Genomic DNA, 15,466 nt, shown 5'->3' on the forward strand with positions numbered 1-15,466 from the left:
AAGGATTTGTGAGCACCTGAACCCACTGCAGCTCTTGTCATTAGATCCAAGCACAGGCCTGCCTACAGAATCAAATAAATATTTAGTCAGAGTTTAATCCATTTACTCTGTGCTGGTTCCGGCCAGACCACAAATGAAGCAAATGCAAGGGCACCAGATTGTCCCAATTTCATTAGGAGCAGAAATTACTGCAATTAGGTGGTGGTTTGCTGGCAGGCCCTCCCTGCATTTCAGGTGCTGCTTGTTCCAGAGCAGCACAGTAAAAGCCAGCAGCTCCTGCATCTAGAAATGAAAATGTGCCCTGTTTTTGCAGGAGTTTGTCAGACAAAGCTGCTTTTTCTTCACACTCTGTAAATTTGAGAATTCTATGGAGTGCAGAGACTCTGCAGTGATATTTGTTGCTGGTAATTTCAGTAATGAGTTGTTGGTGTAGAGTAAAGCAGTTCACAGAAGGTCAGGTGTTTGAATGAAAAGCTACAGGTTCTGATGTGGATTGGAATTCAATGACAGCAATGACACTGGTGCACATCAGAGTTTCTCATTGCTGGGCAATTAATGATTTCACATGTAGGGTGCAAAGATTTGCTGTGTCCAGGAGGAAACAGTGCCTGGAGAGTTGATTTTCCTGCAGGGTGATCTTTGCTCTGCCTGCATTTTCCTGGCCAGGGAGAGAACCCACTGAGGGTCTGTCTGTGCTTATTCATAGAAAGGTTTATCTCCTAGAAATCAAAGGACTTTTAAGGATATCAGTATCTGTATCTCACTGTCCTCTCCAGACTGCTCCCAGATTTTAATTTCTCTTTTTTAGCCCCATGATATCAGAACTGATGGATTAAGGCAGCTACACCACTGAAAATCCTTTCTTGGGAGGTTTGGGGTGTCTCTGCTGCTGCTGGGGATCCAAACCTGGGCTGGTCCCTGCTGGGATCTGCCTCTCCATGGGGGTTTTTAAATTTTGGTTTTTTGATTTTGTTGGGGTTTTTTTTGTTTTGTTTTGTTTTTGAGTGGCAGATTTCCATTTTGCCACTGCCTTTACCTTTGTCACCTTGTATATCAGTTATAAATAACTGTTATAAATAACTGTCAATTCACTGGGGTACTTTTGGAATAACTTTGCACCTGTTGCACAAAAACTCTTTGAGAGGAATTTGATCAGAAATGAAACTTTGGTTCAGTCCCACTGCCCAGGGCCACACCCATGACATAGAAATAAATGCATCAACTTCCAAATCTGTGCTGAAATCTGTACTTAATTCTTCAAACAATGCAAAGAAATAAACATGGTGTTTAAAATTAAGTTTACAGCCAGCTGTGTCATTGATGTGCATTTACTCAGGAGTTTTGTGGTGTGCAGTGGCAGGAGCTGACACTGTTTTTCCTGCTTCTCTCCCCCCAGGCTCCCACCCCTATTCCCTGCTGAGCTGGGATTTCTTAACCAGCAAGGGAAGGAACAAAAAGCAGACTGTTTAAGCCAGACTCCTTCTCCTGAAAGCCTATTCAGGGCTTAGGCTCAATGTTTCATCTGGAGTGCTATTGTTTAATTGAAAACACATTTGCACACTTGCAGATGGAGCAGAGCTGAGGGGAGTCACAGATTTAAAGAATGTTGTAGCTGAAGTGAAGCTGAAGTGCAGATCTGCAGCCTCAGGGATTTGCTGCTCTGTGCTCTGTGCTGTGATTTTGTACAGCTACATTTCTTCTGGATGGATTCTTAGTGCTTCCAGGAGTTGAAAAACAACTTTAAAATTATTTATTAATCACCCCAGGAAAGAAATCAAGGAGCTCTTAAACTTAAGTACTGTCTTATTTTTAGCCTGGCATAATTTTGGGTGGAAATTAGTGAGAATCCCCAAATCCCTGAGGCTGGAAAATCCCTCCCAGCCCAGGCAGTCCCAGCTGTGCCCACCTTGTCACCCCCAGTGCCACCTCCAGGTGCCACCTGCAGGGATGGGCACTGCAAACCTCCCTGGGCAGCTCTTCCCAAACCCTGATTGCTCCATTTTTATTTTCTTTCTGTCAGAGTTGGGATTAAAAGTAAGAGAGACAGTATTTTTTTGTTGGATGCTTATTAATTTTTATCTGTATTACAGTGAGTTTTCCAGTACTTTAACAAGCTAAAAATGGAGACATTTCACTCTCTCCTCTCAAGGTTTTTTAAAGGGAAAACTGTCCAATTAAGCAATGACACTTAAACTATTTTTACTTTTAATTACTCGTGGCCTGTAATGCAGATTTTTAAAATTTAATTGCAAAATATCACCCAGACTTAGGAAGAAAAAAGAAGAGAAGAAGGACAAAACTTCTGCCCTAAAACTTGCTTTATCTATTTTATTATATTCTAGAACCTTAAATTCTAAGTTTATGACTTTGTGATATACACACTTCTAATTAAACTATAGACCATAATCTTAGTTTTATTACTTAATTTTAGAAGATTTAGGCTAAAAGTGGTATTTTTAGGAGGTTAGTGCTTATCAGTACAGAAATTTTCAGTGACAGGGGTTTCAACCCCTGAGCTCCCTTTCCATGGGGAAATTCCTGCTGCTGCCACCCTGAGCCTCCTTTTCTCCAGGCTCAGCCCCTTCCCAGCTCCTCAGGAATTCTTCATTTCCTTTCCATCTCCCTCAGGAATTCTCCATCCCCTTTCCACCTCCCTCAGGAATTCTCCATCCCCTTTCCCATCTCCCTCAGGAATTCTCCATCCCCTTTCCCATCTCCCTCAGGAATTCTTCATCCCCTTTCCATCTCCCTCAGGAATTCTCCATCCCCTTTCCATCTCCCTCAGGAATTCTCCATCCCCTTTCCATCTCTCTCAGGAATTCTCCATCCCCTTTCCATCTCCCTCAGGAATTCTCCATCCCCTTTCCCATCTCCCTCAGGAATTCTCCATCCCCTTTCCATCTCCCTCAGGAATTCTCCATCCCCTTTCCACCTCCCTCAGGAATTCTCCATCCCCTTTGCATCTCCCTCAGGAATTCTTCATTTCCTTTCCACCTCCCTCAGGAATTCTCCATCCCCTTTCCCATCTCCCTCAGGAATTCTTCATTTCCTTTCCAGCTCCCTCAGGAATTCTTCATCCCCTTTCCCATCTCCCTCAGGAATTCTCCATCCCCTTTCCATCTCCCTCAGGAATTCTTCATCCCCTTTCCCATCTCCCTCAGGAATTCTCCATCCCCTTTCCATCTCCCTCAGGAATTCTCCATCCCCTTTCCACCTCCCTCAGGAATTCTCCATCCCCTTTCCATCTCCCTCAGGAATTCTCCATCCCCTTTCCCACCTCCCTCAGGAATTCTCCAGCCCTTTTCCATCTCCCTCAGGAATTCTCCAGCCCTTTCCCAGTTCCCTCAGGAATTCTCCATTCCCTTTCCCATCTCCCTCAGGAATTCTTCATTTTTTTTCCATCTCCCTCAGGAATTCTCCATTCCCTTTCCCACCTCCCTCAGGAATTCTCCAGCCCTTTCCCATCTCCCTCAGGAATTCTTCATTTTTTTTCCATCTCCCTCAGGAATTCTTCATCCCCTTTCCCATCTCCCTCAGGAATTCTCCAGCCCTTTCCCATCTCCCTCAGGAATTCTCCATTCCCTTTCCCATCTCCCTCAGGAATTCTCCATCCCCTTTCCCACCTCCCTCAGGAATTCTCCATCCCCTTTCCACCTCCCTCAGGAATTCTCCATCCCCTTTCCCATCTCCCTCAGGAATTCTCCATCCCCTTTCCATCTCCCTCAGGAATTCTTCATCCCCTTTCCCATCTCCCTCAGGAATTCTCCATCCCCTTTCCATCTCCCTCAGGAATTCTCCATCCCCTTTCCATCTCCCTCAGGAATTCTCCATCCCCTTTCCATCTCCCTCAGGAATTCTTCATCCCCTTTCCACCTCCCTCAGGAATTCTCCATCCCCTTTCCCATCTCCCTCAGGAATTCTCCATTCCCTTTCCCACCTCCCTCAGGAATTCTCCATCCCCTTTCCCATCTCCCTCAGGAATTCTCCATCCCCTTTCCCACCTCCCTCAGGAATTCTCCAGCCCTTTTCCATCTCCCTCAGGAATTCTCCAGCCCTTTCCCAGTTCCCTCAGGAATTCTCCATTCCCTTTCCCATCTCCCTCAGGAATTCTTCATTTTTTTTCCATCTCCCTCAGGAATTCTCCATTCCCTTTCCCACCTCCCTCAGGAATTCTCCAGCCCTTTCCCATCTCCCTCAGGAATTCTCCATTCCCTTTCCCATCTCCCTCAGGAATTCTCCATCCCCTTTCCACCTCCCTCAGGAATTCTCCATCCCCTTTCCCATCTCCCTCAGGAATTCTCCATTCCCTTTCCCATCTCCCTCAGGAATTCTCCATCCCCTTTCCACCTCCCTCAGAAATTCTCCATCCCCTTTCCCATCTCCCTCAGGAATTCTCCATCCCCTTTCCATCTCCCTCAGGAATTCTTCATCCCCTTTCCCATCTCCCTCAGGAATTCTCCATCCCCTTTCCATCTCCCTCAGGAATTCTCCATCCCCTTTCCATCTCCCTCAGGAATTCTCCATCCCCTTTCCACCTCCCTCAGGAATTCTCCATTCCCTTTCCCACCTCCCTCAGGAATTCTCCATCCCCTTTCCACCTCCCTCAGGAATTCTCCATCCCCTTTCCATCTCCCTCAGGAATTCTCCATCCCCTTTCCCACCTCCCTCAGGAATTCTCCATCCCCTTTCCCATCTCCCTCAGGAATTCTTCATCCCCTTTCCCATCTCCCTCAGGAATTCTCCAGCCCTTTCCCATCTCTCTCAGGAATTCTCCATTCCCTTTCCACCTCCCTCAGGAATTCTCCATCCCCTTTCCCATCTCCCTCAGGAATTCTCCATTCCCTTTCCCATCTCCCTCAGGAATTCTCCATTCCCTTTCCCATCTCCCTCAGGAATTCTCCATCCCCTTTCCACCTCCCTCAGGAATTCTCCATCCCCTTTCCATCTCCCTCAGGAATTCTCCATCCCCTTTCCCATCTCCCTCAGGAATTCTCCATCCCCTTTCCATCTCCCTCAGGAATTCTCCATCCCTTTCCCAGTCCCTTCCAGAAATTCTCCATCCCTTTCCCAGCCCCCTCAGGAATTCTCCATCCCTTTCCCAGCCCCTTCAGGAATTCTCCATCCCTTTCCCAGCCCCCTCAGGAATTCTCCATCCCCTTTCCATCTCCCTCAGGAATTCTCCATCCCCTTTCCCATCTCCCTCAGGAATTCTCCATCCCCTTTCCCACCTCCCTCAGCCCCTCCTGGGCTCCATTCCCAGCGTCATCCACACCTTGAACACCCATCACACCAGTGTGAGCCTGCATTTCCTGATGCCAGGAGGTGACTGTGGGATGGCAACGCTGTGTTTTGCAGGGCTCTGGCTGACATGAACAATGATGGCAGGATGGATCCCCTGGAGTTTTCCATAGCCATGAAGCTGATCAAGCTGAAGCTGCAGGGTTACCAGCTGCCGGCCGCGCTGCCGCCCGTCATGAAGCAGCCGCCCCTGGCCCTGCCCACTGCCCCAGCCTTTGGTAAGATCCCTCTTCTCCTCTCTGTTCCTCAGTGGTACCTGGCACTGCAGCAATTCCATTGTCCTTTTGCTGTTTCTCCAAGAAAAGTTTAGGAAAAAGGGTTTTTTAAAAGCACATAGACTCAATTCCTGCTGTTACACATGTGCAAATCACACTGAGCTTTTACCCGAGCTGAGCTCCTGTTTGCTTCAGGTTTGCTCTGCTCCACACCAGACCTGGCTCAGGTGCATTCCAGAGGGCTGGAGTTGTGATTTAAACTGTTGGCATTACTGAATCTCCAGCTTTGGCAAGATCTGCTCTGTTGTTCTTGAGTTTTTGCACTCCCTCCTGCTCGATGAGCAGCACTGCTCTGGTAGGAGTGAAGTATTGCCAAAGTCACCCTCATTTCTAGGAAAAGAGTAGGGAAGGTGGGATGGGGAAAGGCCAAACCTCTGACACCTTGGTCCTGTTGTAAGAGGTTCTTTCCCTTTCTGCTTTAGTCTTTGCTGTGCCTCAGGGTTATTGGTGCCTGGGGATCATGGAATGGTTTGGAATGGAAAGGACCATAAATCCCACCCATCCCACCCCTGCCATGGGGACACCTCCCACTGTCCCAGGCTGCTCCAGCCCCAGTGTCCAGCCTGGCCTTGGGCACTGCCAGGGATGCAGAGGCAGCCACAGCTGCTCTGGGCACCCTGTGCCACCCTCCCAGGGAAGGTGCCCAATATCCCATCTGAATGTCCTGGGGGAAAGGAACAGTGCCTTTGATAAACCACTTGCAACAATGTGGTTTGATCCACTGCAACCCCCACAAGTTTTTCAGTGAGAAATAAAATTCTTTTGAAAAAGACAGTGAAACTGGGTAGAACAAATACAGGATTAAGTGAGAAAAGGCAAAATGAAATGAGCCCCCACAAACCCCAGCCAGATGAGAGATTCCCCTGTTCCCATTCTGCACACCCCTCATTCTTCCCCTGGCACCACTGGCCCTCCTTAACCTCCCTGGTTCCTGCAGCTGTGCTCCCCCCTCAGCCTCTGTCCCTGTGCTGTCCCCATGGCTCTGTCCTGTCTCATCCCAACCCAAGGCAGGAGCACTGACCCTGCAGCACTAACCCTGGAGCCCTGATCCTGCAGCTCCTGTGCCAGCCTGGGGCTTCACCCCTCCCTGGGGGCCAGTGCTGCTCCTCACTCAGGTCGAGGCACACAGTTCCCTTCTCAGCAGCTGCTGCTGGACAGTCTGGGGCTGTCCCTGTGCCCTGTGTCCCATCCTGTCCCTGCTGTTCTGCCCTAGGCTGGGAGGGCTGTCCCTGGAGTGTCAGTGACCCTGAATGCATCATCTCATCATTCCAGAGGAAAATCCTGTGTCACAGCTGTGAGGATATCTACCTGCATGGCTCTTCCCACAAAACATGCAGTTCTCTCTTTTGGAAGAAGCTGTTTCTGCTTGGAGACCTAGACCAGCCACTTGTTTTACCTCCTTTTCCCCTTGGCTTCCTCGTGCCTAACCTACATGAATAATATGGCCCTAAAGGCAGGGACAGCCCTTGTGGTCTCTTTTTGGGAAGGCTGGAAGCAGAGTAGGCTTTTAAAATACCAACTGATCCCCCCCAAGAGGAGCTGACAAGCACATTTCATCAACAGCATTAGCAGCCATAATGAGAAAGTAAATTTGGTCTGTCAAAACGGCTGTCACAAAAAACCAACCTGTGCTTTTCTCCCCCCTAGGTCTCGGGGGCATTGCCAACATGCCATCCCTCAGCAGTGTGCCCATGGCATCCATCCCAGTGGTGGGGATGTCCCCCCCACTGGTGTCCTCTGTCCCTGCTCCCCTGGCTAACGGAGCTCCTGCTGTCATCCAGCCCCTGCCTGCTTTCGCTCACGCCGGTACGCTGCTCTCACTCTCTGTCTGCTGCTCCTAACAGCTCCCCTGCATTTCCTGGGGACTCTGCACTTGGCCACTCCCAGTGCTGCCTTTGGGGAAGGACTGTGCTTTGCTTTAGCCCACTTGGCACACTTGGAGAAGAGCTAAAAGAAGGAATGTGGACATGGCCTCCTGCAGGAGTCCCTCGTGGTGAGAAAATAAAACAGCGCCTGGAGAAATGAACTTGCCAGGAAACTGCTGCCTGGGAATTGGGCCTCTCCTGTCTCTTTAGAGCTACTGAAGTACTGCTGTTAATACTGAACTACATATGGTTTCTAACTTGTACCAAAATATAATTTGGTATCAACAGGGTTTCCATAAAGCTGGAAGTAAAAAGATAGGAGAGAAGTTCCCTTGTGTTTCCCTCCGCTCTGATCTTTATGTTGTTAAAAAGTTCCCATCAGATCCCCAGTGGTTGTAGTTGATGTAGGAGCTGAATGAATGTCTTGGGAATTGCCTGCTTCACTGTGAATAGCAATCAATCCCTGTTTTCTCTCTTCCCAGCCACTTTGCCAAAGAGTTCTTCCTTCAGCCGCTCGGGGCCGGGAGCTCAGCTCAATGCAAAGCTGCAAAAGGCACAATCCTTCGACGTGGCCAGGTGGGGCTGGGCCAGGGGGAAACTCCTCCTTTCCCAAAGGGGGTGGCTGAAATAATAGCTGTGGCACAAACCCTGCACAGGTAGCACTTCAGCATTCCATGGGCTGCTGTGGCTTTACAGGGAGTGCTCCAGGAGCAGAGAATCATGGAAATAAAATAATTAATTAACAGTGCTGGCATTATCCTCACTTGATTTTTAGAACAGCTTTTGCTTCTATAAACAAAACCTGGATCGTGCACAGACCCTCCTGGTACTGTGTAAATAAGACAAGTATACCTTATTTAAAATTAGCAACTCCAGGATAATTGCTGAAAGCAAAATATTTAATAGAGCTCATGTTTTAAATGCTCCACATCACTGTTTCTTCTATATTCAAGTTCTGTGTGAAAAAATCACTTTAAAGGCTTTTAGATTATTCCAAGTGGTTGGGCAAAAAGGGTTTTAGTCTGGTTTAAAAAAAGTTGATCTAACAAAATAGAACTTCCTTAGAGGAGGTAAAAGAGGGATTTCCCAAAGTCTTTATAAATCATCTCAGATCTATGGCACAGGTTTTTTTCAAGAGGAAGATGGCTTGGGATACAATGAAATTATCTGGTTTTATTTTTTTTTCTTTCTGCAGGCTTGTCTATTGCCCTGCTACTAGATCTGTAACACTAGTCAGTATTAAATAATAACAAATTAAAATTATTATTAATTACATTATTTAAAAGTCTTTCAAAACAATTAATTTTCTTTCTGAAATTTAAACTGGCCAGGAACAGAATAGGGATGCTGTGTTATAAATTATGTGTAACTCAGAAGTTAAAATGTGTGGAAACCCCAGTCCAGCAAAACTGAGGAGGAATTTCTATGGGTAAAAAAATTAAATATTTAGCCTTTTTTCTTATTTTCATTATTGAAGGAGCAGCTTGTATTGCTTTGCTCCCATGAGGGGAGCAAAGCCCATGAGGGGGCATTATTAAAGCTCAAGAGTTTGGAAATCAAAAATAGAAATAGAGATCCTGATTTGTGTCTTGTCATGTGAGAGTGGTTTATAAGGTCAAAGAAAGGACAGAGTTTGAATGTGCCTAAAGGCAGAAAAACTCAGCTCCTTGTTTTTCAGAATTAGGATTTCTCAGCCTTCAAGCCTGAGAAATTAGAGCTGCAAATGAACTCAAGCCTACAATGGGAATGAATTAAAACTGGGAATATTGCATTCCTCACTGGGATTCCATTATGAGAAACTTTACATTCTAATGTGGCTTTTTCACACCTTTTTTTCTGCATTTCCAGTATATTTTACATTTGTTTTCCTTCATCAGCTTTATTTGGCTAAGAGAAGCAGTTAAAGCCAGACTAAAATGGGATGTTATTCTGCATTTCCTGTTAGGTTTAGGTAAAAGCTTGTAGCTCCTCTAAACATTTTAAGTTCCTTCATTCTCTGCCAATAAAGAATAAAAGCAAAATTCTTTAAGAAATCATCTTCTTAGAGACTGAACTGTGGTAAATGTTTACAAACAAGAGGTCAAACCTGTGGTGGTTTCAGGAATAGGAGGAAATATTAGATCACAGAATCCTGGAATTCTTTGGGTGGGGGGGGGGGACCTCAAATCCCACCCAGAGCCACCCCAGCCATGGCAGGGACACCCCCACTGTCCCCATGTCCAGCCTGGCCCTGGGCACTGCCAGGGATCCAGGGGCAGCCACAGCTGCTCTGGGCACCTCTGTACCTCCCCATCTTCACAGCAAAATTGGGGAAAGAACATTTTCAGGCACAAAACACAAAACAGGTCTCAGTGCAGCCCTTCAGCCTCTTGTGAGGGGGCTGAAGAGTTGATTTTCCTGCAGGGTGATCTTTGCTCTGCCTGCATTTTCCTGGCCAGGGAGAGAACCCACTGAGGGTCTGCCTGTGCTTATTCATAGAGAAGTTTATCTCTTAGAAATCAAAGGATTTGCAGGTGTAGAATCCACTGGTTAGAGTATTATGGGATAGGCTGGGTGAGCTGGGGGTGCTCACCTGGAGAGGAGGAGCTGCAGGGAGAGCTCAGAGCCCCTGGAGGGATCCAGGAGAGCTGGAGAGGGACTGGGGACAAGGCAGGGAGGGACAGGACACAGGGAATGGCTTCAGAGTAGGGTTTGATGGGATTTTGGGAATTAGGAATTGTTCCCTGGGAGGGGCTGGGATGGAATTGCCAGAGCAGCTGTGGCTGCCCCTGGATCCCTGGAATGTTCAGTTCCAGGCTGGACACTGGGACAGTGGGAGGTGTCCCCATGGCAGGGGTGGCTCTGGGTGGGCTCTGAGGTCCCTCCCACCCAAACCCTTGTGTGATTTATACTCTGTGACTGCTGCCATTGCCTTCCTGAGGTGAGATTCCCCACTGTGCTCTGCTGTCCTTGCAGCTCTCCTGCTGTGGCAGAGTGGGCTGTGCCTCAGTCCTCACGCCTCAAGTACCGGCAGCTCTTCAACAGCCACGACAAAACCATGAGTGGACACTTGACAGGTACTGCCACAGCTCCTCTTGTCTCCTTGTTTCCAGCTCTAACAGCCAATTTAATGCCACTGAGGGTCTTCACACACTAAGACACTCATCAGTGCTTTTCTGTTTGAATCTCCCAAGTGCTTCATGCTCTTGTTTAGAAGCAGCTGAGATCATTTTATCACCAACTTTCCTTTATTTTCTGCAAAGTTGACCCTGGGAAATGTTTTTGGAAAAGTGAGTTCTGGGAAAATTCATGCAGCCATTTCCAGTGCTTGGTATACCCACTGCTGAGAGCAGTGTCCAGTTCCAGGGAGAGACTAGGCTGGTCCCTGGCTTGGTTTCACCAGTTCTGGTGCATGTCTCTGTGGTTTAGAGCTTTCAATCTGGGTGATTTGGCTGCCCCTGGATCCCTGGCAGTGCCCAGTTCCAGGCTGGACACTGGGGCTGCAGCAGCCTGGGACAGTGGGAGGTGTCCCTGCCATGGCTGGGGATGGGATGGGTGGGCTCTGAGGTCCCTCCCAACCCAAACCAGGCTGGGATTCTGTGGTTGTTGTGCAGAAGTGAAATATTATTTCTTGGTTACGTGGGGGAGCTGAGTTCCTGCTGGTCACATCTCTTATTTACTTTGTTGATATTTGTTTCCCTTTTTTAGGTCCCCAAGCAAGAACAATTCTCATGCAGTCAAGTTTACCCCAGGCTCAGTTGGCTACAATATGGTAAAATAAATGTTTCCATTTCCACCAAAACACAAACTCTTCTGAAACCTCTGCACTGGCGTCTTTGGGGTTTTCTCCATTTTCAGTCTCACTGATTAATCATCCTTTGCTCCTTATCATGTGTAACTTTATAAACAAAACCTGCATTTCTGTGCCTTTATTAATATTACTCCACAAGAGCACCAGGAGCATCTTTAATGTGATATTTTGGAAGTTGGGGTTCAATGCTGGGTTTTTAGGCAGAGCAGATGTTCAGCATCTTGTGCCTTCCACATCCCCTGATAGAGCACCAAGGTGGTAGAACAGGAATTTTATCCCAAACCACACTTTCTGTGAGATTTCTCTGCCTTTTCCATGGGTTTGGGAGGGCTGATTTCCCAGGGGCTGCACTTACAGACCTTTACAATAATGGATTTTCACAGGATTTGTCTCAGCTTCCCTTTTCCCTTCCAACTTGTTGTTTGCTGAACTTTATTATGTTTTTATTGCCCCATGGCAAGTTGTTCCTAATTAACTTCTGTCCTTTAGGAGTGTTTGCTTGAGAAGCATTGGAGCTGGCCCAGGGGCTCAGTGTGAGGATGGCAGTGGTGCAGTCACTCTGACAAGGCCATTCAGCTGCACTTTGCAAAGCACTGGGAGTTGTGTTATAAATTAAAAACCACTCTTTCCTCCTCTGTTTCCTAACAAAAGGATAAGAACAAATCAGCCCAGTCCCCCAGCAGATGATTAACCAAGAAATGCTCAGCTTTTGCCAGCCTTGGAGTGCTTGTGTGGGCAGGCAGCTGCCACCAGCTCACTGCAGGAGCTGCACAGGCACTCACTCAGCTGGGACATTCCCATCTGCCAGGGCACTGACAGCAGGATGGGATATTCCAGCTCTTGCTGGTCCTTTCCTCAGCTCTGCTCTGGGTTTGTTGTCTGGGGTGAGCTTTGTCAGTGCTGAGCTGAAATCCCTGACTCAGACACTCAAAGGGAAGAGTTGATGTTGGAGTCATTGAGCTGGGGATTCTCTGAATCCTTCAGGGAGGAATCAAGGTGCAGGGATTGAATTAAAGCCTTTGGATGGATTGAAGTATATTAAGCCACTCACACTTAAAGTGAACATTTAAGTAAAAGTGAGTCAGTAATTTTAGGGTGAGCTCTAATGCTTTTAGTAAGTGAAAGGTTTTAAATGCCAGAGTAGCAGAACAAGTTGATGCTCAGCCTTTGTGCTGCCCTGGGAGTTCTGACCCAGGTATCAGGTCAGGACCCAACTGATCAGTCATTTCTGTGCCTGCTGCATTCCCAGTGTCCTGGCTTGGTCTTTGCTCCAGCCTGGGGAGCTCAGTGTCACAGCTGTGGGTTGGGTGAGGCTGTGATTGTGTCCCAAATTTAAATCCTGTCAGCAAAGTCCTGTGCCTTGGGACTTCCAAAGAATTTATCTCTTATTTTCCTTTCATTCTCACAGTACCATGGAGATTTTCTTGCATGATTATAGTGTAGCATGCTGGAGAAACAATCCTGAGCTGGGAATGACCACCAGGGATGACCCAGTCCTGCCCTGCACTGCCCAGACCCCCCAGACAATCTCAGCCTGGGCATCCCTGGCAGCTCCTGCAGCTCTGGCAGCCTCAGGGCTGTGCCCCATTTCCTGGGGGAAGACCTTTCCCTAAATCCATCCCAAATCCCTCCTGGGCCAGCTCCAGCGGCTCCCTGGGTGCTGTCCCTGCCTTTAATTTTGTCCAACACCACCTTAACCAGGAGTAAAAGCATTTGTGCCTCTGTTGGAGCTCTGCTTCAGGGCCATCCAGAGACATTATTCCATATTTTATTATGTGCATGATGCCAGGTGCTTGTCAGGACTAGAACATCAATGGCTTGATTTCACTGCCATGGGTGTCCCTGGAATGTGAGATAGGAGCCTCCAGGGAGGAAGGAGACCAAACCTAAAAGTTCTGCTAAACACCTGAGCTGGGTTCTTTTTGGTGTTGAGGAGAACTGCACTGGGTCAAGTTCCTTCTCTGCACGTGCTCCAGGCAGCACTCAGAGCAGGTGGAGGAGGCTGCAAGGCTGGTTTCAGGCAGACAGCCACGAGAAATGGGGGAATAGAGAAGCATTTGGGGTTTGCTTTTCATCTGTTTTGAAAAAGCAGAGTAGTGTGGAAAAAACAGTGAAAAAAATTGAATGAATTTGGACTGTGTATGTGGAAACAATGCCTTTAAACAGTGATTTAAAATCTTTTATAATTTCTTTGCTTTGTCCCTTCCCTTTAACAAGGAATCTGTCTGACATTGATCAAGATGGGAAGCTGACAGCTGAGGAGTTTATCCTGGCTATGCACCTCATTGATGTAGCAATGTCTGGTCAGCCCCTGCCACCTGCACTGCCCCCTGAGTTCATCCCACGCTTCCTTCAGGTAACTGCTCATCCCCTGGGGATCTCACTCCTGAGTTTGGATTTCATTTGGGATGGTTTCTGGGAGTACAGGACACTGAGGACTGACCCCTCACCTTCTGCCCTGGGTTTTGGGTGGGTGTTTGTGCTGGCACACCTTCCAAACCTGCTCAGTCTGGCCACAGAAATCTAAATTTAAGTTCAGCCTTATACTGCTGTAGAGCAGCTGGAATGTATTGGAATTCCATATGGATTTGTACTGCAGCACATCCAGACCTCCTTTGGTACAGCTGGGTTTGGGAGCAGTGGGGTCACTTCTCTTGCTCCATTTCACTTCTTTGTGGAGAATAGATGGGAAGACAGTAACAGCAATGGAATAAATGTTTTATTGTGTGTTCTTCAGTATCCTCCTAAAGATTCCCATTTTTATGTATTCCACTTGGGATCTTGCTTTGACTTGACTACAGTGAGCTCTTCCCCTGTCTCTGCTAGTTTTGCTGTAAGTTTACTTAAGTTAGCATTTCCCCAAGCCCAGACTGGTTGGGAAAAAATCTCCCCCCAAGTGAGAGATCTTGGGGACAGGGCTGAACCCATCTGGAAGCAGAATTGGGACTGGGGTTCTCAGTGAAACTGCTGGGATCCTGGAAAATCCTGTTCTCTCCTGAGGCAATGGCTGAGAGAGACCCTCTGGGCAGCACTGAATTGAACATTGAGTACCATGAAACATTACATCATTGTATTTAATTTGATCTCAGCATTAAATCATGAATCATTTGGGTGGCCTGGTTCTGTTCATCACCTGTAATTGCTGTTTCCATTGGCAGAAGGTTCGTTCTGGCAGTGGCATTTCTGCTGCCGCTCAGTGTCTGTAGACCAAAAGGTTACCAGAAGAACCAGCACTGGAAGAAGAACAGCAGCAACCTGGAAAAGAATACCAGGTGACAAGGGCAAGCTGGGATATTTAGTGGTGCCTGCTCCCAGAGGGGTTTTTTCCATCAGGAGTCACAACCTGGGAGGTTACATTGGCTGAGTGGTGAGTTTTGTTTTTCCAGAGCAGTTTGGGACAGGTCAGAGACACAGCCAGCACATGCCTGTGCCTGGTCCTTGGGCTTGGTGGCACTGGAGATGGGAAGAGCCTTCAGGCTGCCCATACAGGCAGCCCTTTGCAGCCCTGGCACAGGATTGCAAGGAAAAATTCCTGCTGCCTTCATCCTCTGGCTTAGATTGCCTGGGGTGCTCTGTGAGAGATCCCAGTGTTCCCACACAGACCTGTCTCCTTGGAGTCTGTCTGACAGTGTGGGGCTTAAAACAGATTCCAGCAGTCCCAGGAAAAGAACTAAAGGAAGAGAGGATTGGCAGCTGGAAAGGGGCACAAGCTGGAAAAGACAAGAATTCAGCAGGTTTAGCAGCTGTTGGGCCAACATGTCCAAGCAAGGCATAGGGCCTTGCATCCCAAAAATGTCCCTGCTGGCCATACAAGGGAGAGGAATCTGGGATTTGGGCTCTGGGAATGGGACTCAGAGGGTATGGAAAGGAACAGTAGGTGCTGAGGAGTGAGGGGAAGGAGTGCAGGGGATGTCAGGGAAGCTGTGCTGGAGGTGAGGCTGTTCTTTTAGGACAGTAAGTGATGAGGATGTGGATCTGCAGGAATCCAGACTTCCTGGGCTCAGCTGCTCAAGGAGCTAAACCATTTATTTTCCTGACAGTAATGAGTAATCTAATGAGAACATCAACTTTTAATAAGTTCTGGTCATTTGCATAATGGTCTTTTGATGATGTCAGCAGCTGAATTCTTTGCTCTGCACTAATGGAAGTGTTGGCTCTTGGATTGATGCTATTATCCAATGTACAGAGGAATTCCAGATCTGTGTCCTTATGGAGGATCAGCTGGAGAATGGTTTGTT

General features: G+C 47.6%; 2 protein-coding genes across 5 annotated transcripts in view; one reads left to right on the plus strand and one right to left on the minus strand.

Annotated features, from left to right (window-relative positions):
• IFNAR2 (interferon alpha and beta receptor subunit 2) overlaps positions 1-15,466 on the minus strand; it is an 844,054-nt gene that overhangs the window by 648,324 nt on the left and 180,264 nt on the right. The gene's annotated exons all lie outside the window — the stretch shown is intronic.
• The window catches only part of ITSN1 (intersectin 1), a 115,525-nt gene that overhangs the window by 31,150 nt on the left and 68,909 nt on the right, over positions 1-15,466 (plus strand). For 2 of the 3 annotated variants that reach the window (XM_079312302.1, XM_079312304.1), the window contains exons 5-9: positions 5,356-5,516; positions 7,221-7,379; positions 7,921-8,014; positions 10,394-10,494; positions 11,126-11,189. In XM_079312302.1, coding sequence (XP_079168428.1) covers positions 5,356-5,516; positions 7,221-7,379; positions 7,921-8,014; positions 10,394-10,494; positions 11,126-11,189 — 579 coding nt within the window. The remainder of the gene's footprint in view (positions 1-5,355; positions 5,517-7,220; positions 7,380-7,920; positions 8,015-10,393; positions 10,495-11,125; positions 11,190-15,466) is intronic. The other variant, XM_079312303.1, reaches the window with a different exon arrangement.

The sequence above is a fragment of the Erithacus rubecula genome, assembly GCF_903797595.1.
Source record: "Erithacus rubecula genome assembly, chromosome: 1".
Lineage (NCBI taxonomy): Eukaryota > Metazoa > Chordata > Aves > Passeriformes > Muscicapidae > Erithacus > Erithacus rubecula.